General features: G+C 35.4%; 2 protein-coding genes across 2 annotated transcripts in view; both read right to left on the reverse strand.

The window, feature by feature from the left end:
• Window positions 1-17,458, reverse strand: part of LOC135078608 (kinesin-like protein unc-104) — a 162,576-nt gene extending 145,118 nt beyond the window's left edge. Inside the window, exons 1-2 of the mRNA XM_063973137.1 lie at window positions 17,331-17,458; window positions 1,579-1,611 (exon numbers count right to left, since the gene is read on the reverse strand). The gene's annotated coding sequence lies outside the window, so the exon portion shown is untranslated. The remainder of the gene's footprint in view (window positions 1-1,578; window positions 1,612-17,330) is intronic.
• A 6,842-nt stretch (window positions 17,459-24,300) lies between these two features.
• Window positions 24,301-26,382, reverse strand: LOC135078436 (superoxide dismutase [Mn], mitochondrial). The gene is made up of 5 exons (XM_063972993.1): window positions 26,226-26,382; window positions 25,969-26,147; window positions 25,262-25,400; window positions 24,713-24,867; window positions 24,301-24,560 (listed from the first exon to the last, which is right to left on the reverse strand). The coding sequence occupies exons 1-5, from the start codon at window positions 26,255-26,257 to the stop codon at window positions 24,415-24,417; spliced, it is 651 nt and encodes a 216-aa protein (XP_063829063.1). The 5' UTR covers window positions 26,258-26,382; the 3' UTR covers window positions 24,301-24,414.
• Window positions 26,383-26,846: the final 464 nt, after the last annotated feature.

A 26,846-nucleotide genomic window follows, 5' to 3' on the forward strand; every position in this document is an offset into this window, starting at 1 on the left:
TACTGAGGAATAGATTTTCCCAACTATCACACCTTTTATATCAACAAAGTACAATAGAGATATTAATAAACAAAGTGAAAAATAAACCTCCTTTAAATGAAATACTATAGCCTCATTTGCAGCTTTATCTAGGTTAGTTCAGATCAGATGACACAAAGAGCCCTAGCTAGAGATCGTATTCGCCAGAGAAATCGAATATCCAGATCTCGAATACAATGGAAACTGAAACACTGCCAGACTATCGGAAACTGAACCGTTCCTAACTGCAACTATCATAAAATGAACTGAACTGAGTCTATTTTATTGCAGATGTTTTAACAGCGTTTCACTAAAACCACTGACTTTAAAGTTTAGATAAGTTTTACGCCTACAGATTTATTAAGATCCTAAAGTAATTTGGATCTCATGAATTTATATAAAAATCTTATCTCAAAAATGGGCCAGTTCTACGAAGCAGGTGTCGCCAGCGCCGCCCTGGCGGCGTAACTCAAAACCAATTAGCGTGCGCACCTGACTGCGAGACCTTTTTGGCGGGAAACATAATTAATATGTCACGTTGAAGAGCAGTTTGTACCGCATATTGGGGTTTTATGGGTCAACCGCTCATTATGTACACCTATAATAGCACAAGTCCTAAGTTACACGCATACAAATTAAATGGTGGAACAGTCTCGTATAAAACTACTCCGTTAGTACCATTTTCTTTGTGTTATAAAAATAGTATATCTTAATTTTCTACAAAGATATTGTACCTAACTAAATCGATATCTTGCCACTCTTTAAACTCGTAACACTAGAACTGCTTACAGTAGAAAAGTATATGAAATCTAGTGGTTCTCTTTTAAAACAATGAACTTTACAGTTTCGATGCTTCATAAATATTCTCATATTTTTTCACGATCCTAGACGGCACTCACGTTAATGAAAAATAATCCCATTAGCAAGCCAAAACGCGACCACGCGGCGCCAACTCCTGCGAGGATTTAATGCGTTTTTAATACCAGCACTACGCCACTAATAGGTAGAGCTTAGTGCTGAAAAAGCTGTAGAAGTGACGTAGGTATTTTTCATCAAATGGCCATAATTTAGTACAAACCTGGCCAGTAACTTTTTACTCTTTGATTTTATGAAAGAGATGAACTGGCATGTTGTCATTCATTGACTGACATCCATAACACCGGAACAGTGGGTCTAGACAAAGTGCAAATTATAATCGCAAACCGGTCGAAAAGTGGTCGAAAAGCCCCTTTTTTGTATGGAGTTTTGACGGATTCGATTTTCGATTCGATCAAAAAGTGCGTTTTGTCTAGGGGGGCTAGTTGTAGATATTTTTAAAAATCTGACGCTTCTATCTTAAAGATTCACTACTGTTTGGCACAAAGCACCATTGGAGTACCAATAACTAGTTGAACGTGCAGAGACTTGGAAAGAAAGATTCAGAATCGCACGTAGTCGATACGATAGACGCAGAGAGAGAAACAGCTTTGTCATAACAAATCGATCACGGACTTAAAAAAATACGAGTAGTCTCTTGTTTGAAATCAAAACGATTATTATAATTATCTTGAAAGCACTTACCTCTTGCTGTGTGAACTTCTAACTTCAGCGCATCTGTAACAAATACACGAATTAACTTGTTAGATAACATTATAGACTCCAAAGGTGTAGTAAATTCCTTGAATTACGGCGACCATTATCCACAGGAACTGTAAAATTCAGTTGCAAAATCCAAAGAGCAGTGGCTATGTAGTTAGAGATAAACGTGCCGTAGTAACAGGTTTTACTGCTGTTTTGTAGGGTTGCCACTTTATTATTAAGTTACAAATAACTTTTGACGTCATATTGACTTAATTTCATCACCTTAAGACTTAAAATGCTTAAAATGCTTTAGACTTTGTTTAGAAATTGCAAAATATCTGCTCACCTTCTCACATAAGTATCCATATTTAAAGATAACTTATTGGCTGACAATAATTCATATAGGAAAACTAGAAAGAAAATAAAGCCTATAATAGCTTTGTATGCCTATCGTCTTTACAAAATAGTACATCAAACTAGGGGCAGCCCTAAAGAACTATAAAACTGTATTCAGCGGCACCTACGGTGCATCTCTCTTTACGATACACACGCGTGACCTGCCACAAGAGTAAATAACTCACCGATATACGACATGTAACATTTTAAAAGGAAAAGCTTTTATATAGGCTCCTTCCTATGTTTTTACATAAGAGCAACTACACTTTTACAAAGCCCTGTTCGGATTCTGTTTTATTGTCTTCAATTCATTCGTTCGTTCGTTCGTTTCAGCCAAATGACGTCCACTGCTAGACAAAGGCCTCCCCCAAGGTTTTCCATAATGAACGGTCCTACGCTGCCCGCATCCAAGCTCTTCTCGCGACTTTTATCAGATAGTAGGAGGCCTGCCCAAGCTACGTCTTCCAGCCCGTGGTCTTCAATTACAAATAACACAAATCTATTAAAAAAATACATACATTTTTCATTTGATTTGAAAAACTTTATAATACAGCCCTAACAACACGCTACGATTATTCGTAGTCGTAGGCCGTAGCATGTAGATACGTAGCAGTCGTAGCGACTATGAAAGCTTTTATAAAATCACATTATATCCGTAACGGAATCTTATTGGAAATTCTATTACTGGCTTCTGAGCTAAATACCCAAGCCTGCTATTTCGAGAATTTCCGAGAAAGTTACAACTTGTCCGTTTATTGTTTTCTTTTTGTCCAATAAAGCAGAATGTGCTAAGCTATTTCTGGGTACGACTTTTCCCGGCGCTATCGACACGGATTGACGTTACCAATCTAGATCCCACGTCAAGTTCTGGAATTGGGGTGTTCGTCCACCGATAAGCGATACGAAACGAAAGCGATATCTTCTCGGGTGGATGTTTATTGACATAAAAATGGAGTTTGATGAAACTTGAAGATATAATATGGGTAGGCTAAATAGAGGTAAGTTAGGTTACTTTTTATCTACAACTTGGACGTGTATTTGGGGATGGCATTGAGTCCACGTTTATATTTGTAAAAAATAAGGCGTTATTTCTATTGCATTTTTACGAATTTGAAGCAACGTTCTAGCTGTTTCTGATGAAGCCAATTAGTTAATTTATTGATACGATATTTGAAAATAGATTCGTTAACGATGTGATGTCTATCGGATACCGTTTGCATAAATAACGAAAATGCCATGTCTATCATCTATAAATAGCCCGGTAATTACGATAGCGGTGACCTTACATTATCTGTAGGTGGAGGAACACAGGCGCTATACCGCAGCCTCTTGCGTTCGAGCGGGAGGGGGACATCGGCCCGTCGTATATTCCAATAAAGAAGGACAAGACTCTAATAACGCGACCCGAGTAAGCTCCCTAAACGACACCTCAGACTTTCAACCGCATTCCGACACGCCGAAACACACCTACCTCCCTCCCGATAGAATCCACTTTGCCCCAGCCCAACGGCTGCCAGTAATAAATACGAAAACAGAACAGCACGTCCGGTGAAGTTTTTAAGAGAAGAGGACGGAGGTCGAATATTACGGATCTCATGTAATGGAAATTTGATAACGTCTGTCGACGGGAATTACACGCGGGAGAAGCGTAATGCGACGTGAATATAAATAATTTCATTAATGAAAATGATACACATTTTTCAGGAGAGACTGAAATGACAGTTTTATTCGTCAAAGCTTTATGAAGCATTAAAACCCGCCTGTTTGGTTGTTCGGCAAAATTAAACGATAATCCAACGCTCTAATCTAAATTTCAAGATACAAGAATATCCTTCTAATAAGGAAGGCGAAAAGCTATTCGCCTAATACCAGCTTAATTAATATTAAGGATATAATTTCTAATTAGAATAAAACGCAAACAAGAATTTCACGCTTCAAAATAGGATCAGGCAATTCTGGCACGAGGAAGAAATAAGATAAGGTTTTATCTAAGTATCACCGAAAATGTAACAAGTACTCTAATACACTTTAAGGAACGGAAAACAGAAACGACAATATGGCTGCTATGTCACCATTAACTGACGCTTAATAAAGCGCCGTCAGGCCAGTTTAATTTGCATGATAGAAGAGACAAATAGTCCAGTCAATGAATGCCTTAACGACGGTGTAGAGAGAAATCCGTGGAACACAATTTCTGACCTCGGGACTTTATTTAGCCTAGTTAGGTGGTGAACATAGCAAAAGTCCCCGCCCTTAGCCCTTGAGCCGGCGGGGAGAGGGGGGTTTAAAGGTACCACTTTTCGGTTTTTCGCTTAATCCTCGGAAACTATGCGTCCTAGTGACATGACTACTATGAACCAAAAAAAGCTTATTCAATTTGCTACAGGCGAGACCGTCAAGTTTTTCTATATCTTGTATAGTTTTTGCGGCATCTGCTCTAGAAGGTCTGTAAAATTGAAAATTTTATTTTTGTCTTACATGTTCCTATCAGGAGAAAATCGACTAAATCAACATTGAGCAAACACTATAGACATGCGGGAGCATGTTAAGCCTAGTTCCAGGGAGGGGACTGCATCGTGCGTATATTTAGACGAACTAATTGGAGCCACTTTTGACTCCTCATCACTCAAAAAGCACTGTGCATTAACACTTCAAATTAGGCTCATGTGTTGAGACTTGCAAGATAAACATCAGCTTCAAATTTCATAAATATACATCAAACGGTTATTTAGGTATTGACGTTCAAAAATCGACATTAAGCCACTAAAATCTATAATCACTTGTGAAATGTTAAAATTTACTGGTTTTTTATTTGTTCCTTTGTATTTACACAACTACCTATCTGGATGCCAAATTTGAACCTTCGAGGTCATCTGGAAGTGGTTAGAATTTGGTCTTATAGGTCAGCCATGTAGATTTTTAGACGTCAATATCTAAAGAACAGTTTGAGGTATATTTATGAAATTTGAAGCTGATGTTTAACTTGCAAGTCTCAACACATGAGCCAAATTTGAAGTGTTAATGCACAGTACTTTTTGAGTGATGAGGAGTCAAAAGTGGCTCCAATTGGTTCGTCTAAATATACGCACGGTGCAGTCCCCTCCCTGGAACTAGGCTTAACATGCTCCCGCATGTCTAGAATATTAGCTCAATGTTGATTTAGTCGATTTTCTCCTGATGGAAACATGTAAGACAAAAATAAAATTTCCAATATTACAGACCTTCTAGAGCAGATGCCGCGAAAACTATACAATTTATAGAAAAACTTGACTATTTCACCTGTAGCAAATTGAATATGCTTTTTTTGGTTCATAGTAGTCATGTCACTAGGACGCATAGTTTTCGAGGATTAAGCGAAAAACCGAAAAGTGGCACCTTTAAACCCCCCTCTCCCCGCCGGCTCAAGGGCTAAGGGCGGGGACTTTCGCTATGTTCACCTCCTAACTAGTCTAAATAAAGTCCTGAAGTCAGAAATTGTGTTCTACAGTTTTCCATCTATAATGCTTTATTGACTGGACTAAAAAGAGATGAGATCTTTATGATTCACTGGCCATTAATTATCCCGACTCTTTCACCGCATAGGTATAAAGTGTACACTCGGGCACGTCAGACAATACATTTGTGTTGTATAATAGCACCTGTTACCACTACATAAGAGCTTACAGTGTTATCTTGATGTGCCGTCATCCATACATTAATAAGTTCAATAGATTTTCTCTTCATGTAATGTACTCGTATTACTTTCACAAAGAGCACACAAGAGCACTTAACAGGAAGAATGTTCCCAATTTCCAGCTCTAAAGATCTTGGTAGTAAGTATATCTGTCATGGAACAGTATTAATACCTTTCAAAGGACTTCCGAGGGCCTTTGGAACCTTCAAATTGGAGCTTGCGCCCCTGCCATACCCTGAATACTTCCATTTCACTTGAATCGCTAAATTTCGCCGAAGTTGGAACGCAAATTCCTCCAGCAAATCACTGAACTTCGGAAAATAAATATTCTTTAGGATACGTTTTTTAAATTCAAAATATGTAGGCAGTATTTATATTTTTCTTATTCCATTGTATTGAGGAGTATTAAGAGCCATTTTACATTTTCGTGCGAATTTATAAGATTTTGGAAGCATGAATTACTATCTTAAGCAACACCCAGAGATTATTTAATAACTGCGAAAGATAGGTCAATCCTTGGCGTTGACCATTAATGAAACGGATTTACTAAAACTCTTTTGCTTAATTCACAGTGCCCCATCTCCCACAACCATTTTACGGAAAAATTGCCGCAGACTCATTTTCAAAGTCCTGTATCTATTATTTATGCTCGTATAATAAGCTTAAAAATATATAGTAATCATCGGACATATATTCTTGTAGTCCATTAATGAAATAGATTCTTGAATTTCATTACCATTATTGAGTAAAATCTAAAAATAGTTTGGCAAATTTGAAGATTAACGTCACATTTTGATCGTGGTTTTTGGTTTAAAAACACAGCAATAACTGCAATAAAAGTATCCCAAAATAAAGAATATTCATTGTAGAATTGATTTCTACAGTTATTGTTTAAATATTAGTAACCACTTTGTCAAAATATTGATGTGAATATCAGTATAAATTACAATGCGCAAGCCGACATCGATTAGTATGGCGCGAGCGCCCGTCAAGGCAGGACCTGTGTCATTTTTCCCGCCATGACGTTTACGTGCGTTCGTGTCGTGAAGCGGTGATTTGTACGGCGACCAAATACATTTGATACTATGCCGAGAGGCTGTTTCGAGTCGGCCGGTCGAGCAAAAATTGAAATGATGAATTTTAATTTCTTTGACGGATCTGGGTGTAACTATGTATAATATGTAGGTACCATGTATTTAATTTAATAAATAAATTATAAAAAAGTATATCCATTATGCTAGCACCCTTAACACAAGCATATTGGTTGCCTACTTTTGGACTAGATGGCGCTGTGAAATTGTCCAAAGATTTGTTTATTTATTTATCCGCTTTGAGTTTTGTTTCGTGAAGAAGAAAAAGAAGCGTTTTGTTTCGAGAGGGAAGCTTTGTTGTTAAATCTATACTAATAAAAGAGGAAAGATTTAATTGTTTGTTTGGAGGCAATAGGCTCAGAAAAAAAATTCTTTCACGATTTAGAATCCTAATTTTTTTCTATGTAGGCTATAAAATATTTTCAAAAACTTTAGTCCAAAATATTTGATAAAATTCGACGTTTAATAAATAAATTAGATAACATTTATTAATACTTTTTTTCAGTACGGTTTTAGTAGGTTGTTTTTCAGAAATTCTACGATTTAACTAAACTTCTAAAGTGTTTATATTTAATGCATAATTTATTAACTTCTAAAATATACATAATATCCTATTGATAGATGACGTGCTTCGTATTTTATTAAAATTATTACCTGACTAGGTTAAAAAGGTGTGGAATGTTATTTTGGAGATAACTTGGTTCCATAGAAATATAGAGAGATGCTAAGTAATGCGCTGAGTTCGAAACTCAGTGTCGTATTAGAAATTCACACACACAAAGAAATCAAATTATGTGCTCATTATCCACTGCAGTATCAGTATTCAACGTCCGAATAATCTTTAGTACTATTCAAGCAATATAAACTGTTTACATAATGACGTCGCTACTGTCATCATTGCTTTCACAAGCAATATGTTCCAATTTGTCCCTTGTCACATTTCCCTTTAGTTTCTGTGATCTGTGCTTGTTTCTAAGTTGATATCAATGAAATATTCCTTAGTACTTTTGATTTAAATTTTTTTTTTATTTTGACACGTGTTTGAAAAATCAAGGTCAGATTACAATAAAATAACAAGTGAAAACGTAACATTGCATTGCAACTCGCAATTTCGCAATATTGATGAGGAGATTCCATTGGAAAGTATGTATTAATTCCTAGGATTCCCCTAACACCATCAAATTCAAGAGAATTCAAGAGAGTGCAGTTTCCCATCTCATGCTTAGGGACCACGGTTTAAAATAGTGTGGTTGCATAGAGCCTGCAACGGGCAACCGCGTGCGCAGCTGCTCATACTAATTTTCGATACAAAAGCAAGTGTTGGCGCCCTCACGAGTTTTAGCGGAGTGCCATAAGGTAGCGGGAGTAGACTTAATGGAAATCTATGCTTCTCCGACGACCAGTTGTATGTGGAATACTCCAGAGTATGCGCACACAATAGCCGAAAGAAAAACAAAAAAGAAATCTGCGGCAGGTGTAGTGTTTTAATTTTGTTTTAGAAAGATCTCATAATTTTGTAAGTATTCAAATATTTAAACATAATAGTTTGTAGATTTTATATCAAAAAATATAATCATTTAACAAAATTAATTTTCTTAGAATATTTTAATTCTATTAGAACCATTTTCCACTTCATCGCAGAAGAAGTCGCGGGCAAAAAGCTAGTATGAAATATGTAGTATTGCCCGCGGCTTCACCCGCTTGAAATTTAGTTTGTCACAGATCGTCATAAATTATAGCCTATCATTGTTATTCTGGTCGACGCCAGGGATGGATGAGCGTCGCTGTAGCTGGCGACAGGGTCTTCTGGTTCAGGGTTCATGGCGTAGGTCTCAGGCAAAATGAAATCCACTCGTAGAAATTAATAAACTCATTGTATTCACGAAAATCACACACAGCACTAGAGTCGTATCGGAACTGAGTGAACCAAAGTTCTTGCGATAGGAACGTCCGACCCGAGTGATAGTTGAACACAGACTGCCTAGTACTGCTGTACTGTACTGTAAAGTTTCATCAAAATCTGTTCAGTAGTTTTTGCGTGAAAGTGTAACAAACATCCAGACATCCACACAAACTTTCGTATTTATAATATTAGTAAGACTAGTAAGAAGTAAGATAGTAAGATGAATTATTTTAGTTATTTGTTTACTTATAATAATATTTATTTTTTTATTTCTTAGCTCTATCTGATAATGGATCTGGAGGAGATGCAATGGCCACCTCCGTAACAAAACAATAGAACCCTATGGAGTTTGGGCTTGTGCCTATTCGTGTTTCATTATGAATCGAAATATAAAAGACTTAATAAACTCTATTAAAAAGTTAAATTAATTTATCAAGTTTGAATACCTCATTCTACCTTAAAATTAATAATTTAAATCAAGTCTTAATACGGTCACGGCTCAAGATTTTTTTGTCCATTTCAGCGTTCTTTTTACTCTTTTGACGTTGCGTTGACAGCTTTTACCTAAATTCGCGCGGAATATTTTTGTGAAATGGCTCTTAATTAAAATAGTCCTTGAATTACAAATTGAAGCTCTTTGGAGTTTGAATCCTCGGGGGAGGCCTTTGTCCAGCAGTAGACGTCTTTTGGCTGAAACGACGAACTGAAATAAATTACACTGCGGAACAAAAAAAATAAAAAAATCTGCGGCATCTATTTTGTTAATGGATTTTGTAAATACTTGTATTAGACATAAATGGTGTGCATTTACTTTCTTTGGATTGACTCTGGTTCTTGAGATAAACGAGACACAAGAAATCAATGAAAAAAATTAAACGACCCTCCCTAAACTTATATTAATTTGATTATAACCACTAAGTTTTATTTTCTACTCATGTATTAGTGTAGTTGTAGTTACAACAATTAAGTAATCAGCTACTAGACCTTGAAATTAACAGTTTGTGTCTTTTAAATTAATTTTTAAAGAGCTTTTTTGTCTCATAAATATGAGTTCATTATGAAAACCTTGCGTTTACAATCCCAACAGTTTTTGTTAATATTTGGCTTCTAAACTTACAAAAGCAAAGAAATAAGATCACGGAGGTAGTGATAAAAACCTACCAAGCATACTGTCTTATAAAACTTCCATAAAATAATAAATATTGGGGGTTCAATATCGTCTGCAAGACTCGTGAAGACTCTTTGCCATACTGGAGTCAAGCTGGACGTAAAGGACTTCAATTTGGAAAGCCAAAGATATGAACTGAGCTTTCTAATCACTAAAATGATCAAAAGTCAGCCAAATCAAAGTCCTTTACGTCCTGAAACGTCCGTATGAATACGGAAAAAATAAATTCGATTGACCGCAAATCCGTACTCTTATTAAGACACTGTATTTGAAAACCACATAACACAAATTGAATCTGAAGCATGGCTAAGCTTTGTTTTAGTAATCAAACAATATTTGGGGAGTCATAGAGCACCAGACTTTTCAGAATTGGTTGTTTGAAAAATTTAACACATAAGGATCTAATTTGAGTATTATTTTTTTTTAACAATAGCCATTTGGACACGTTCTCCCATAATCTGGGTGATTACAGTGAGGAATAAGCAGAACGGTTCTACCAGAACATCAGGATAGTGGAAGAATGATATCCACGGTCAATGGGACCGCCAGATGATGGCTGATTACTGTTGCCATAATTATGGAATTTTCCTGACCAAAACCATAACATAAAAGCTTACAGAAAAAGCTTTTTGTAGTTTTTTTGTATTATTTGATGAAAAGCAAATACATATATTTTTAATTTTTATATCATTCTTAAATAGGATCTTAGTGTAAATATTTTTTTTATACAGATTGGTATTTTTATTTTGGTTTTTTTCATATAAATAGTTAATAGTATTTATCTCAAGATCTAGAGTCAATTTGACAAATCTAATATTTTTCTAGTATTCAGCACACTAGTCGCATACAGAATTGACTCTAAACTACCATGCCGCAAAATGACTGTTCCCCAGTGTTATCGTATCGTACAAAGAAAGTTTTAATTGAGTATTGAAATGGTATATAAGAATTATTCTCATCAATAACTCGGAGTTATGAATATTTTAAAGAAGTTTATGTGTGGGTGTCGCGACGCTGGCGTAAATGCGATTGCCGACCTATAGAGGTATACATAGTTTGGTTATAACAGGATTTTGGCAGACACTCATTAACTTTAGAAAATTACAGCATTCACTTTCTAGAGATTATCATGTTTGTAAGTTGCCAAGTCTGTAACAATACATGCTAGATATTAATCATGACCATGGCCCTTCAATAGGGGATTGTGAGAAGGATATGACGAATAAACATTTCCAATTTTGATGCAATTCAAGCTTCAAGCCCCTCGTTACACTAATCAAACAATTAGCAATATCAGTCCTCAGATGAGATAATTAAACGTTGAAGACATAGCAAACAAGGCATTCAATTACGGTACCTCGACGAGCTTAGAGCAATCAAATTTGCATCAGCGGAGTCACAACTAGGTGCCTAATGAAGTAATGAATCCACGGAATTTCCTCCAGTTGTGTGTTGCTCATTGCATGTCAATCAAAGACTAAAGTGGCTATTCATTCATATTATTAGCTGTAATTGCTTATTTAATATGCATGCCCACGACCTTTAATCACTGAATCTAGTAATATTGTATGTTATATCAAAATATTAAATACAGCTATACATAAATTCAATCTACTATGCAAACTGCTGGACAAAGCACAGCAATGGACAACAGTGGACGTTATTCGGCTGAAACGAACGAACGATGGAACTATGCTATGTAGGTTTTTAAGTTACTCGTTCCATTATATTTAAAACCCATTTTAGAGCCGCTGTTTTCAGTTTCATCTACAAATTGCAAGAGAAACAACAATGTAACAAATATAAGTCCCTTTCAATCCAACCTTAGCCCAACACATCCTACATAGTAGTATGGATGGATGCAGCATATACAAGACACGTCGAGAGGAAATAATTCAAGCGCAACTCGCTGCAGGCAACACTCGTTTAAACACCGCTGCACTCTTTACGACCAGGGTTGCCTGGCGACGGCGGTTTTATTTCGCGAAATTGTACGAGCATCTGTGGAAATGTTGAAATTCTGGACTGAACACTTTATCCACTAACTTGGGTAAGGCAGGATGCCACTACTCAGTAAGGACATTAAAAAGTTTCACTGGTTATGACTGCGACAAAACTATTCTTTTACGTTCCTCGCGTATGCGCCATATCTACATCTCCCACCCTCCTTCCATTTTACCATCTTTATAAACATTGCAATATTTTAAAGAGATGGTAAACTTTGCTGGCATGATAAAATACTTAAGTTATTGGAATATTCCTGTAAATTATGAGATAAAGTTTGAAGTTTGAATATGTGGTAATCCGAAATGAGTCACTCGATACTATTGTAAAAGTTGAACAATATTATAGCCACATAAATCAAATTAAATCAAATCAAATCACTTTATTTGTATCAATGTGGGTAAAAACGATGACAAAGAATATGAAAAAAGCACAAACACATTTACCATCATAAATCGAATGGAGATAGAGAGTGTACTTAGGGAGAGCCGCATTTTTAGACAAAATTATAATATGTTAAGGTTTTGGATCTTAAGACGTCATGGACACTTCATTTAAAACAAGAAACCAACCGGTACAGTTTCGCAACAACCCTGCTGCAGTTTGCTAACATTTTATCGCTACCGTGTAACATCAGCGCCAATAATAAAACTTACTCATTTTCTTCCCCTGAACTTATTTCACAAAGTCAATTTCATCTTTTATGGAGTCTTTCTCGCCATAAAACTTTTGTTTAAACAACTGTCATAATCTTGTAACGTGATAAATTAAATAACGTCTGAGTAATACAGATATTTGTAATGATATCACGTTCCAATAGCGCGTTGCGCATCCTAAACATGTTGTATAACAAGATTGAAGCAGATGGAAGTAGTATTCCACAATACCTAGTATTTGAATTATGAAATAACGTGTTTAGGCTACCGACTGTACTGTCTACGGTTATAAAGAACCTGAAAGCTCTTTCAATCCAAGAACAATGGAGGCCCGACGAAATATCTCATCAAATGGGTACGTAGAGCTCGGCTCTACCTAGTTTATACTAGTAACAAGGTCTCAGGTTGAAAGATTGGCTTCAGTGAAATGTTTCTTATTTGTGTAAAACTTTAAGGTTTCATCATCATCATCATCATCATTTCAGCCACAGGACGTCCACTGCTGAACATAGGCCTCCCCCAATGCTTTCCATGTTGATCGATTGGTAGCGGCCTGCGTCCAGCGCTTCCCTGCTACCTTTACGATTTAGTATTAATTATAAGGTTTAGTTTTGATTATATTTAACACAATGCAGTTGAAATGCCTAGACTGAAAGATGGAAGCTCTTTGTAGAGATGATACCAATAAACATCATGACGAACAGCAAATCTGACAAATATTAAAGATCAAAGTTACTACATACATTAATAGTGTAGTATAAATTAGTGACTAACTAATAAGAGCCTCTTTGAAACTCTCAACACATAATGATGACACGACACAAAGCTTACGGAACAACAGAATATGAGAGAAAATTCGTTATTTTCCACTGAAATGGCTCTGTATAAAGCGTTTACGTAACAATACGGCATACAGAGTAATATTCCGGGAAAAGTTAGTACAGGTGCAAAGTCCGTTTGTATTTAGAGTTTTTCTCTACATGACTAAAATGCTTTTTTATCTACTCGAAATTAAACAAGTTTGAAACCGTGATAAAAAGTTTACTATGTTCACTTTTAAATTATCCATTACAAAGAATCACGTTGTTCTACATTTTGTTTGAAATGATTTACGTAAAGAAAAGCGTTAAAATTACAAAAAATCCTTGCCTGGTTCCCACAATAGGTACATTATTTGATCAACACATAATGTATCGCTTTCTTATCGTGAAAATAAGGGCGCAGGTTGTATACAATTTCTTGGTGTGTATATTGTAGTTCGTTCGCCCCTATTCCCTGAATAGCCCCTTCCGCGAATAATATCCACATCACTCTTCGTTCGTATTACAGACAGTATAAAATTTTATACGACCATGCTATAAATACAAACAGGGTTTCGGTTCGGAGGCCTATGTTTATTAATTTAGAGATATAATTTTGAAGCCTCCGTATCTCCAGCTGTGACTAGATTGGGTAATTACATTGCATTAAAGATTGCTGAGTAGATAAAAATGTATACATTATGAATGTGGAATATGTATGTCTCTAAAAGCAAGCAAAATCCTAAAAGAAGACCTACCTCTTTGTTTCATACTTTCAATTTAGCGAAATACATGTTTTACACGATGCTATACGATAACCCAATCAATTAACTGGATGCCTGCAACCATTCCAAGCAATGACTCACCATCCTACATAACGAATGCATCACGAAAACACAAACAAGTGAATTGCAGCTCGTAGATCGTGCTATGTGCCGACGCATAAGGTGTGACGTCACACATCATGATCGCTTAACAATATTGAGCACACCCTTTGCCCTAATTTTGCCGGGGCTGAAACAGCGTGCAACGAGTCACTCCTTTTAGATCACAAAAGCACCTGCACTAACTCTTTTGCTCGAATTCCTGTAAAGCCAGCCTCTAAAAGAAAAAAGTGCAACGAGTCACTCTCCTTAGATCATGAAAGCACCTGAAACTCCTTAAACCTATCCCAATTAGGCTATGGAAGTCATCATCATCATCATCATTTTCAGCCATAGGACGTCCACTGCTGAACATAGGCCTCCCCCAATGCTTTCCACGTTGATCGATTGCTAGCGGCCTGCGTCCAGCGCTTCCCTGTTTCCTTTACGATGTCGTCGGTCCACCTTGTAAATGGAGGACTATAGAAGTCATTATCGTTAAAAGCTCCGCAGACGCGACACAATAACCCAAGATTTCATTTATCAGGCGCTCACTCCCACAATCGCTCAGAACAATGAGTCACACTAGCAAGTGCATCGTGAAAACACAGACAACTGCTCTACGATCTAGCCAAATCGATATAAAGAGCTGTGGTTTTCTGATTAAAGAAAAATAAATAAATAAATCGGCAATGAAAGAAAAAGATTCGCTAGATTTTTCTAACAGATTGACCGGTTTGACCGCATTGTAAAGTACACGACTGGTGATCCTAAAATGGACACCGGTTCAATCATATCATATATGGATTGGAGCATGTTGGAGGTCAATATTTTTTCTACATCTACAACTCGTAACGATGCACTTAACAAAGTACGAATACCACTTCTTCTTCTTAATTTGCTTATGGCCAGGTCTAAGATATTACGGCCCAAATTCATATTAAAGGACACACCACAACCTGGCTCACGCAGAGCTGCCATTATCATTAAATTAATGGGGGAAACATGGAAATATATCCTTCGCTTAATAACCTACCCCAAACGTGCAATGCCAAAGCTTTCATGTTTGCTTGGAATTCGCAATTAAGAACTCGGTTTAGCCTCGCTTATGGGTCCCTCCAGGAATGCTTTCCTTGGCATGGCGGTGAATCACGAAGGTAACTCCGACCTATCCCAACGTGGCAGTCGAGGTGGAAAAGTGTCTGTTCGCAGAAAACATTTCCATGGACGCGACACAATAACCCAAGGACCTCAATTATGGGGCTCCCACCGGCTGGGCGCCCGCGGCTGCGCCGGGTGCATTCACCGTCGGATCGCGTGCGGCGCCAGTGCGATAAACCATCGCCCCCATAGGGAAACCATTGATTTGGATAACGGCATTAACAAAGTTGCGCTATAAAAGTCGGGGAATGGTCTGGTTATTAGGGGTTTGCGAAAAATGCGTTTTATCTGTGATTAATTTTCATCACATGGAACAGAAATTGTCGAATGACTGGTTCCACCATATGATTCAAGAAAAACAACCCTGTTTTTTAAAACACACATAAATGATCTATGTAAGAATAAATTGGTGTTTATATGAATTATTGAAACATGTCAGGAAAGTGACCAATATTTCAACAGCACTTGTGTCCTACCATGCCTTTGTTAAATTGATTCTGTTATGGTCTTATAGGATGGCGAAACAGTAACAGATTTTAAGAGCCTTCATTGCACAGAAAAAAAAAATTAGAGCTATAGCCAGGTTACCATCTGACAAATCATGTAGGTAGACCCTTGGTCAATGAGTTTGGTAAAAAAAGATGGGCACCTTAGTTCTCTATGTAAAATATGACCTATCTCTTAGCACTTTCTTCATAATACATAGTAGCATTTAGGAAATGAAACTAAATTACAATCAAAGAAATAATTTATGGATGGAACCACGATGGAAGAAATCTTGTCATTTAATGTAAAGATATCCCATCGTCACATCCAGACTCAAGTGAATCAATAAAAGATATTAAATATAAATTGACTTGCATTTGAGTCACTTAAGCACCCCATGCACTCAAGTTTCAATTGGTAAATTGAGTTATTGACCTAACATGACAGAAAAACATAACATCATAAAATATTGATTTGTTCAATTTGGAAATCTAAATCAATAAAAAGATAATTTTAATAAATAAATAATAGTAATAAATGAGGCATTCACCAATAATATAAGTAGTAACCTTGCAGCATATTATTATTAATCAACCATTAGTTAGCCTGTATGTGCATTAAATGTCTTTCCAGATTGCAACATCTTTGCTTATTATTTTTTATTATTATTTCAATCTTTATTTGCCGTCATATCTTTTCAGTTCATACTTTATCTTTCATTCAATTAATGCATATCCAACCCATCGAAATAGTTGGATATTATGACTATACTGACAATTTGTATTTGTTACTTACTTTGAAGAAATATAGTACAAAGTATGTCACACTGCTGTCTTCAGAAACTGATGAATGGATTATTTAGTAATATTTTTATAAAGTTTTTTAAACTGAAAAAATCTTTCACAGTCAAGAGGAAAACATACTTATGGGAAATGTATCAGGTTTTAATTGCCTAAAGTTTAATTAATTTTAAAGTAAATAAATATTAGAGGAAAATCTAATTTCTACTAGACCAAATATAGGTAGCTACTAGTAATTAAGAGGATAGCAGTTCTAACTTTGGTCAGTGAATTAGTTTGGCTATATAAAATATTTTTTCAGTGTTATTATTTCTGATAACTACAAAACCAATTAAAAAAAGATTAATCAATTTCAAGTAACACAATAAAGCAATGTTTCAAAGATGTAAAAGGAATGTTTGATCATAACAGACACCAAACTAATCGAAAACCTAGATGAGCACAAAGCATAACCGGTGATCTATTTCAAAATATTAAATATCGACCTTCAGGCACGAATTCCGTAATATCTCACAAAGTATCTGATATTGACCAAATACTTAGCACAATAAGAAGGAAAACTGTAGGGACATTTCGTAAATTTATTTAACTTATTAAATAGCCTGTTATAATAAGTAATGGAACTAATATTATAAAGTACAACTCGGTCAGCTATGACCAATCCCTGAAAAATCAATAACACTAGACCACTGCTATCGTAGCCTTCTGAATTCTGTGAAAATGTGATAAACTATCTAGTTTAACAACTTACCCGTTTGTGCACTAGAAGTTCACGATTACAGAGCACGAATGTTCAATAGAAAGTTCCTCAAAATATCTTTATTTATTATTTTTTCTTCACCACAATTTTTGAACAAAGCGAACTGACAATCACCTGATTTGACAAGAGAATGTCTCCAACTTCCTCATTGGCCCTAGAGCAATTCCAAGTATACCATCAATAAAAGCCTAATTAGAGTCATCAAACCTCTCAGTCATTCAATTAGAGCCATTAGAACTTCATAACTATGAGTTGTTTTCTATGTGTAAGCTGAGGACACGTGTCTCCAGCTGACACATCTGTATCTTCGTAAATATTTATGCTACGATAATGTATTATACCTCAAAAATTACAGTCGAATCCAAATAGTAGGCTTTCCACTTTTCAAGACTTTAGCTCAAATACTGTTAAAACCACGATCAAAAAACTATGTGCGAGCTGGAGTACCGTGTCTCCAGCTTACACATCTGTATCTTCGTAAATATTTAAGCTACATCAATGTTTTATATCTCATAAATTAAAGTCGAATAAAAAAACCCGACTTCAATTCTTTCAAAGCTTTATTTCGAACCGTTTTCGAACTACGAACCGATACGTATGTGTAAGCTGGTGACACGTAACACACGGTGGATTATTAAAACCGTATAAGTTAGAGTTGCGTTTTAAAGATCAAATAATTCGTTATAATTGAAGTACACACGAGACATAATTTCAAATCTCTAGGCCTCTTAGTTTCAGAATTAAAAGCCAAAAACTATTTTCCCGCCAAATAATTCAAATAATATGGGTCGACTGCGACGTTGCCGTTCCGTGCGTCCACTAGAGCAGTCGAATTTGAACCTAAAAACTAGTACTGTTTGAATCATTTTTATTTGTAGTTTAAATCATTTAATTTCGATTATAAGAATTTTAGACTAGGAGCCGGCTGATTTGTGTATTGAGTACCTAATAACCTATAAAATATTTTGATAATAAGTTTTTATTTTGATCACAATGTTTTATTTAATCGAGGCAAAAACATTGCATCTATACTAATATTATAAATGTGAAAGTAACTTTGTCTTGCTTTCACGCCTAAACCACTGAACCGATTTTGATGAAATTTGGCATAGAAATGGTTGAGTCCCGGGAAAGGACGTAGGATAGATTTTATCCCAGTTTTTGAAATATGATAAAGATTTTCATCATTATCATATCATCTGAAAATTATAAATAACTTGAAAAAATCGAGTATTCGGGTAGCCCTAGTGATACTCTACCTCTGGGCTTCGGCTTGACAGTACTTTTTGGGAAACCTTGTACAGGTGAACAATGGTGGCGCCCCCTATCAATGTGTTTGGTGGGACAGTTCAGTTTAGTGGGTCTTTTATAGCTGAGACGGTTCATTGTTCAATACAATCAATTCTTTCCTCTCTATTATTTTAGGTGCCTTATGTACGTATAGATTACGCACATTCTTTTTATATGAACGTAAGGGTGAGATTTAGGGGTTCACAAAACCGGTTTTACCGAAACCGAAAAAAAAACTGTATTCAGACATGGCAAAACCAGGTTATTCTTGGAAATATAATAGCTAGAATGAAATACTAAAATAACAATCAAAAACGTTTTTATTCAGCTCGATTATTATCACAGATCAATTAACATTTTTAATAATTAAGGTAGATACACTTTACTAGAAATCCGATGATCTACGTTCTTGTCGGGTATCACTAATGAAATAAAATTCCTACTTCATAAAACTAATTAATCAGGTAAATTATTTATCACAGATCGATCAACTTTTAATAACCTAGGTAGGGTAAGGTGGGGCACAATGTTACACGGGGTACAATGTTACAATGCATATTTCTCCGTCCCTTTCTATTAGTTGTATGATGTTGGTATACACGTTTGTCAAGCTCATAAGAGCTGCTGAACTGAGCCGCTGAACATCATACAACTAATAGAAAGGGACGGAGAAATATGCATTGTAACATTGTGCCCCACCTTACCCTATACTTTACTGTGTAGTAGAATACTGGTGATCCACGGTCGGGTCGGGGAGGTTTCTGGCTTTTTTTTTTTTTGAAGGGACGCGCGCTGGTAGCTGGAGGAGCTTTTCCAGCTTCACCAGGCAGAGTGGCGAGTACAGAAGGTACTCTAGCCGTTTGGCGATCGTCGGTGCGCGTGCCGACGAGGCCGAGTGTGGGCTTCGCGAAGCGAAAGCGAAGACGTTCGCGATCGGGCCGTAGATTCCGGCTACTGGGACCGCAATTAACTGGGACAGTGGTCCCAGTCGCTGGATCGATAAAAATTAAATATTTTTCTTCCAGCGACTAGGTTCACTCATAGATAACTTAAAAAAATATATTATTCATTCCAAAATCGGTATCGTACTAAAAGGACAATGACCAAAAGTGGTCCAAATGTCCACCACTAATGAGACCTATATTGGCTTATGGTCCATTAAATAGAGATTAACTTTCAGTATGGGACGAAAAATAAATAAACTGTCAGTAAAAAGTTATGACTGTATGAAAAATTGTAGTAGTTTACGCGCTAATCTCAGGAACTACTGGTCCGATTTGAAAAATTCTTTTTGTTATGGATAGCCCATTTATCAAGGATGGTTTTAGGTTATATAACATCACCCTACAACCAATAGGGGCGGAGCAGCGACCACCCGACCATAATTCCAATATTGTTGTCTTTCTTCTGAGTTTTTTTTTTCTTTTAGCGAGAATCTAACACGGCACACTAAGCGACATGACATAATATGCATAGATTTATCCGAAATGTGCGATGGATAGAATGATATCAAGAACATTAATTTTCAGATGAAAAGGTAAAAACATGACTTTTCATTCAGTCTTAAACTTTTTACTGACAGCATATTTTTGATTGCGGTTTGGTTATAATGAATCAGTATTTAGTAGACTATTTTACTACATAGGTGGTGGTTGACATTTGGACCACACTCCATACATTTTTGATCATTGTCCTTTATGAATGGTCCCAGAAAAGTATTTAATTTTTACTGATCTGGCGATTGGGACCGCGGTCCTAGTTGATTGCGGTCCCAGTTGGCGGAAACCTCGGGTCGGGTATCACTCATCCATCAGAGATTCGTAAATCTAATTAATCTATTTAATTACCACAGATAAATCATATTTTACTAACTAAACTTAAACTGTTTCCAGTGTTGCCAGTAGGGTCTTGTCAGAAATTACCAGAAATAGAAAAAAAAGTAACCCTCACACGTGCGATTGATATTATTATCATATTGATTCATAAAGCTGATTCGTACTAACAACTTTCATCTTCGACTCTTATCTTACCAATCAGCCAAAATTCATACAAAGTGTTAAAATTAATTGGAAATCATCAACATTTTGAGTGTCACGTTTCAATTTAAATAATTTGTAAATTGACACTATTAATATTTTTTTACTGAATAACCTGTAAAAGTTAATTCTACAAATTCCGAAAAATCACCTAAAAGTAACCTTTTCATTAGTGTAACCTAAAAGTAACCAAAGCAGTTCAAAAATCAGCTAAAAGGTTACAAAAGTAACCTTCTGGCAACACTGACTGTTTCTCAATATTGCAGTCAACTGTCATCTTTTTTTTTAATACAAGTTTTACGGCTATGGATATAGATCCTTACGGCCAATTCTGTGCAAAATGCTGTGTTTCGTCTATTTTGTGATGTCTTAGTAGTGATTGTGATTTGTGATGTTAATATTGTTAATTTTTTTTTTTTCAACAAAAGAAGAAGAATTCAATGAGGGCTTTCGCGATTGGAAAATCCTGAAAGTGCTTCATGAGCTCTATCAAACGGTTCAAACGGTATTAATAATAGGTTACAGAATAAACTGGATCTATCCGAAACTTCAATGTTTCCAGCTTCCATACATTTGGTAAAGTCACATTATTTTAAAAACTACATATGATATCGTAAAACTGATTACTGATTCTAAAAGTGCTTCACAAGCTCTATCCAATGGTATGGTATCAATAATAGGTTACAGAATAAACTGGATCTAACCAAAAATTCAATGTTTCCTTCTTCCATACATTTAGTACTACCACAGTCATGACACTCATCTCTTGACAATATTATAGCAAGTAAAGCCTAAAACCAATGTTTTTCATTAATAATTTAAAATAAGAATACAATTTACGAGTTTATTTTAAGTATTTATTATTAAATTAAAAAAATTACACTTCTAATATTGTGTGTCTGGCATACATTTAGTATGGAAGCTGGAAACATTGAATTTTCAGATAGATCCAGTTTATTCTGTAACTTATTATTGGTACCGTTTGAAAGAGCTCATTAAGCACTTTCAGGATCAGTAACCAGTTTTTTAATATCTTGTATAGTTAAGAAATAATCGAGTGAGATCACTTAAGTTATCTTAACGTTTCCACCCTGTATAGTTGTTGCCCATTTTTGCCACTTGACGTGGCAGAATCGTGGGACTTCACGGTATTTAAATAAAAATTAAAGTGGTTGCGTTTAGAAACGCCACAAATATTTGAGTCTTTGGAAACAAGTTCGTTATTTAATACAGTGTGAGTCACGTTAAAGTGTACATATGAAAATAGATGAAACTAGACCTATTTTTATCGATAAAAAAGAGGTCAAAAAAAATTTGAGATTTTTTTTTTTAATTTTTATAGATTTTTTTTTCTTCCAATTCCTTATTGCAAAGAAAACGTAATAACTTTTAAACTAAGCGGTATATCCTGATAAAATAAAAACAGTAATAATGCTAAATAACAGGCGATACTAAAAAATACATGAAATACCCAGAAAATGCCAACAAATAATAAAAAAAATTACTTTTTGAAAAAAATCTGCTTAAAAATTCGTATTTTTTTGGTTATTTGATAAATTTCTCCAAAAAATGCCCCTATAACAGGTGGTTTTTATTACTTTTTATTATTCTCTATCGTATTACTTTTGTAAAACCCAAAATCGCATGTCTCTATCCCTATCACAACGTTTGCAATGATCGTTTGAACTAAGCCTCTCCAGGCGCGCCATTGAACGCTTCGTTAACAACGAAACTGAAAGTGACTCTAGATTTGTAATTTTGATAAAGACAAGTTAGATTTCAAATAAAAACAATAGATTTTGAAGTAAAATAAGCATTTTAGTTAAAAATAAAATTGTCTCTACCTGTAGCGGAGAAAAATGTGGTGGCAGGCCTTTGTTCAAACGATCATAGCAAATGTTATGATAGGGATAGAGACATGCGATTTTTAGTTTTACAAAAGTAATACGATAGAGAATAATAAAAAGTAATAAAAACTATCTGTTATAGGGGCATTTTTTGGAGAAATTTATCAAATAACCAAAAAAATACGAATTTTTAAGCAGATTTTTTTCAAAAAGTGTCATTTTTTATTATTTGTTGGCATTTTTTGTGTATTTTATGTATTGTTTTAGTATTGCCTGTTATTTAGCATTATTAATGTTTTTATTTTATCAGGATATACAGCTTAGTTTAAAAGTTATTACGTTTTCTTTACAATAAGTAATTGGAAGAAAAAAAATTCTATAAAAAATTAAAAAAAAAACTCAAAATTTTTTTGACCTATTTTTTGTCGATAAAAATAGGTCTAGTTTCATCTATTTTCATATATACACTTTAACGTGACTCACACTGTATACTTGTATATTAAAATATAATTTTGTTTTACCTAGCTTTTTCTTATTAATAAAATATAGGTTATTAAGTACTCAATACAGAAATCAGCCGGCTCCTAGTTTAAAATTCTTATAATCGAAATTAAATGATTTAAACTACAAATAAAAATGATTCAAACAGTACTAGTTTTTAGGTTCAAATTCGACTGCTCTAGTGGACGCACGGAACGGCAACGTCGCAGTCGACCCATATTATTTGAATTATTTGGCGGGAAAATAGTTTTTGGCTTTTAATTCTGAAACTAAGAGGCCTAGAGATTTGAAATTATGTCTCGTGTGTACTTCAATTATAACGAATTATTTGATCTTTAAAACGCAACTCTAACTTATACGGTTTTAATAATCCACCGTGTGTTACGTGTCACCAGCTTACACATACGTATCGGTTCGTAGTTCGAAAACGGTTCGAAATAAAGCTTTGAAAGAATTGAAGTCGGGTTTTTTTATTCGACTTTAATTTATGAGATATAAAACATTGATGTAGCTTAAATATTTACGAAGATACAGATGTGTAAGCTGGAGACACGGTACTCCAGCTCGCACATAGTTTTTTGATCGTGGTTTTAACAGTATTTGAGCTAAAGTCTTGAAAAGTGGAAAGCCTACTATTTGGATTCGACTGTAATTTTTGAGGTATAATACATTATCGTAGCATAAATATTTACGAAGATACAGATGTGTCAGCTGGAGACACGTGTCCTCAGCTTACACATAGAAAACAACTCATAGTTATGAAGTTTTAATGGCTCTAATTGAATGACTGAGAGGTTTGATGACTCTAATTAGGCTTTTATTGATGGTATACTTGGAATTGCTCTAGGGCCAATGAGGAAGTTGGAGACATTCTCTTTGATTTGACAGCTCTGGCTGATTTGACAGATAACGCTCCGTTTCGTTTCACAGGAAAATATTTTTTCTAGAAATTAAAATAACCAGTAACGTTATTTTAAAAAAAATACCGTTACAAAGCGGTACAGTAGTTTTCAGTTTAACGTTACAAAGTGGTACATTCGTTTGTAGTTTATTACAATAAAAAGCTGTATTCTAGCAAAATCAACCGATCACAAATACCTGGTTGGATAAAAGTAATGACTTCAAAGGTAGCAGACATTAAACCTCTGTGCCAAGTTTAATTCAGTAGCTGGGGATTTTGGAGAATAAGGATAGCGGGTCATGCTGATTGTGTGGTACAAATTGAAATTGTAAAAGTTTAGGAATGAGTTAATTGACTATGAATGTTTATGTAAATAAAACTCAAAATAAGGACATTACATGTTATTCAAGAACTTGGTTATCACAATCTAATGCACTTTCACCTTGTGAGTTTTGCAATTTTTTTAAAGCTTTAATCCTAAAAATGCTGAGGTATTTATTTTACTTCAGGGCATTCTCGTATCTGCACGAGACATCTTTCCAGTTTGCGATATCGAAAATTGCCTTCACATAATCAGCGCGAACATTTTTGTACTGCAGGTAGTAGGCATGCTCCCAAACGTCAATCCCGAACAGGGGAATCAAACCTGTAAATATAGAAAGGTAAGTTTGAAATGAAGGCTCTCAAAATACATAAGTATAAAAAATATAACTAATGACAGCAACTAAAAGATACTAGTCTCTTCCAGCAGAAATCAATTATAGCAGGGTAAGCAATTAAGGTACATGTGGTACACACCAGTGGTGGCTTGCAAAGGGTCTTGGTTCTGGCATGTGGCAATCATCAACTTTTTCATCTGCTTGTTGTAGCCGAGCCAGCCCCAACCGGAGCCTTGGACGCCGACCGACGCAGCCGCTAATTGGTTCTTCATGTTTTCCCATGACCCAAAGTCTCTGGAAATTTCAAATAATGAGTCACTGAGTTATGTATTGTATAGATATTTTAATAGATTAATGTATACACAAAGCTGGTAGTGTTCTTATTTAATAGAAAAAAATACAATAAATTTTGGAGCACATAATAAAAATTAACTACAACTGCAATAATTTAACTGAATATAAAAATAAAGAATTCTACTACGAAATAAAAAGCAAATAAAGGTAGCTGTTTATCATATTTGTTGTGACTATTGTAGACTGATAACACTTAATGTTATTGTAGTGCAGAATATTATTGTAGTTTAAGATTTCTTATCATTCACAAAGGCACATAAAAGCTTTAATGAACTAAAAACATTTTATAGTACAATGGACATTCAAAAAATCATGCAAATATAATTTTGAATACTTCTCAATGGCTTTGGTGAGCTCATCAGAGGGTTTTCCCCCATTGGGCGAGAGATTCTGCCAGAAAATGGTGTGGTTGATGTGGCCACCACCATTGAACCTGAGGGCTGGGGCCAGGTTAATGACCGTCTCAATGTCACCTGTAGCAAATATTCAATAATACAAAAGTCACACTTTAAAATGGTTAAAGGTAAAGAGTAATTAAGGTAGCATAAATACATAATCAAGACTACAATGACTAATTTATTACATTTAGGACATCAATTCATATACTATTCAGTAAATACAAATTAAAAGCTATAAAATCTGGTAAATTACATCAAAACTATGCATAACTATTTAATAAAACATGTTATAAAAAGAAAAAAAATTACTGTTCAACTGCACAATAAAATTCACACGAGGGATCAGCTTTGATAGGGGTCAAATTATTCCAGAGTATAGAGTGGTTCATGTGGCCACCTCCATTAAACTTGATGGTGTTTAGGAGGCCCAGGATAACGTTAGTATCGGCTGCTATCAAACCAATTAAAAATGTAAATGACTGTTTCCATATTTAAAGGTTGGGGACATTTATTAGCTAACTTCATTACATTTTATGCAAAATAATAAGATGGAGAAACTATGCCTAAACAAGAACTAGTCACACAAGTAGGTTGTATACATTTTGTTATTAATGTAGATAGATCTATATTGAAAGACTCTTACCTTTAGCCTGTGCCTGAGCGAGCTTCTCCTCAGCAACATTCAGGTTGTTGACGTAAGTGGCGTGGTGCTTGCTGTGGTGCAGGTTCATGATCTCGCGGCTGATCACCGGCTCCAACGCATTGTACTCGTACGGCAGGTTGGGCAGGCAGTGCTTTTGCCTCGCACCACCCACCGCCCAACTAAAACAAATACGATTATTGAATAACAGTTCAGCTAGGAAAGAAAAATCAATATCCTTTCAAAAAAACTGTAATTACACTAAAGATCCAACCCGGCGTGAAGCGAACATGTTTATAAAACGATTGATTTGTTACTGCCGAAGAACCGGCACTTTTCTTTCTGTATTTCGAGAAATTTTATTAATCAGCTGCAAAAATTATGCAACTCGAAAAGTCAGCTGTCAGTTTGACAAGCTAAGGATGGGCACTACAATCACAGTAGATTTTGATTTATCTACTGTGCTACAATGTTGTTGAATCGATTCGAGAATCGATTTCAAATCATTGAGACTGGGCGTATTCCATTAAGCTATTTTTTTTACAATGATAAAGTTTTTTTGTTGGACCGCAGTTGGTGTTTTCATGTCGTCGCGGATCACGTCACGTACGCAACTTCCGTTGTGTGCGCGCCGTTCATATTCACACGAGACTTTTTTATGTTTGTGTGTGTTATTTACGAAGTACGACGCACAGATGAGACAGGGACAGATAGGAAACGGCCCTATGATTGGTCCGTTCATAGTAAAAGTTCCGGCATCTATGGACTTCCATTGGGTAGCGCTAAAAAAAAAAAAAAAAGATCGTAACTTTTTAATAACGACTGCCTTAGCGACGTTGCAGTACCGCTTTAATATATTTTATAACGAGTAACGTTACCGC

Source organism: Ostrinia nubilalis, chromosome 15 (assembly GCF_963855985.1).
Source record: "Ostrinia nubilalis chromosome 15, ilOstNubi1.1, whole genome shotgun sequence".
NCBI lineage: Eukaryota > Metazoa > Arthropoda > Insecta > Lepidoptera > Crambidae > Ostrinia > Ostrinia nubilalis.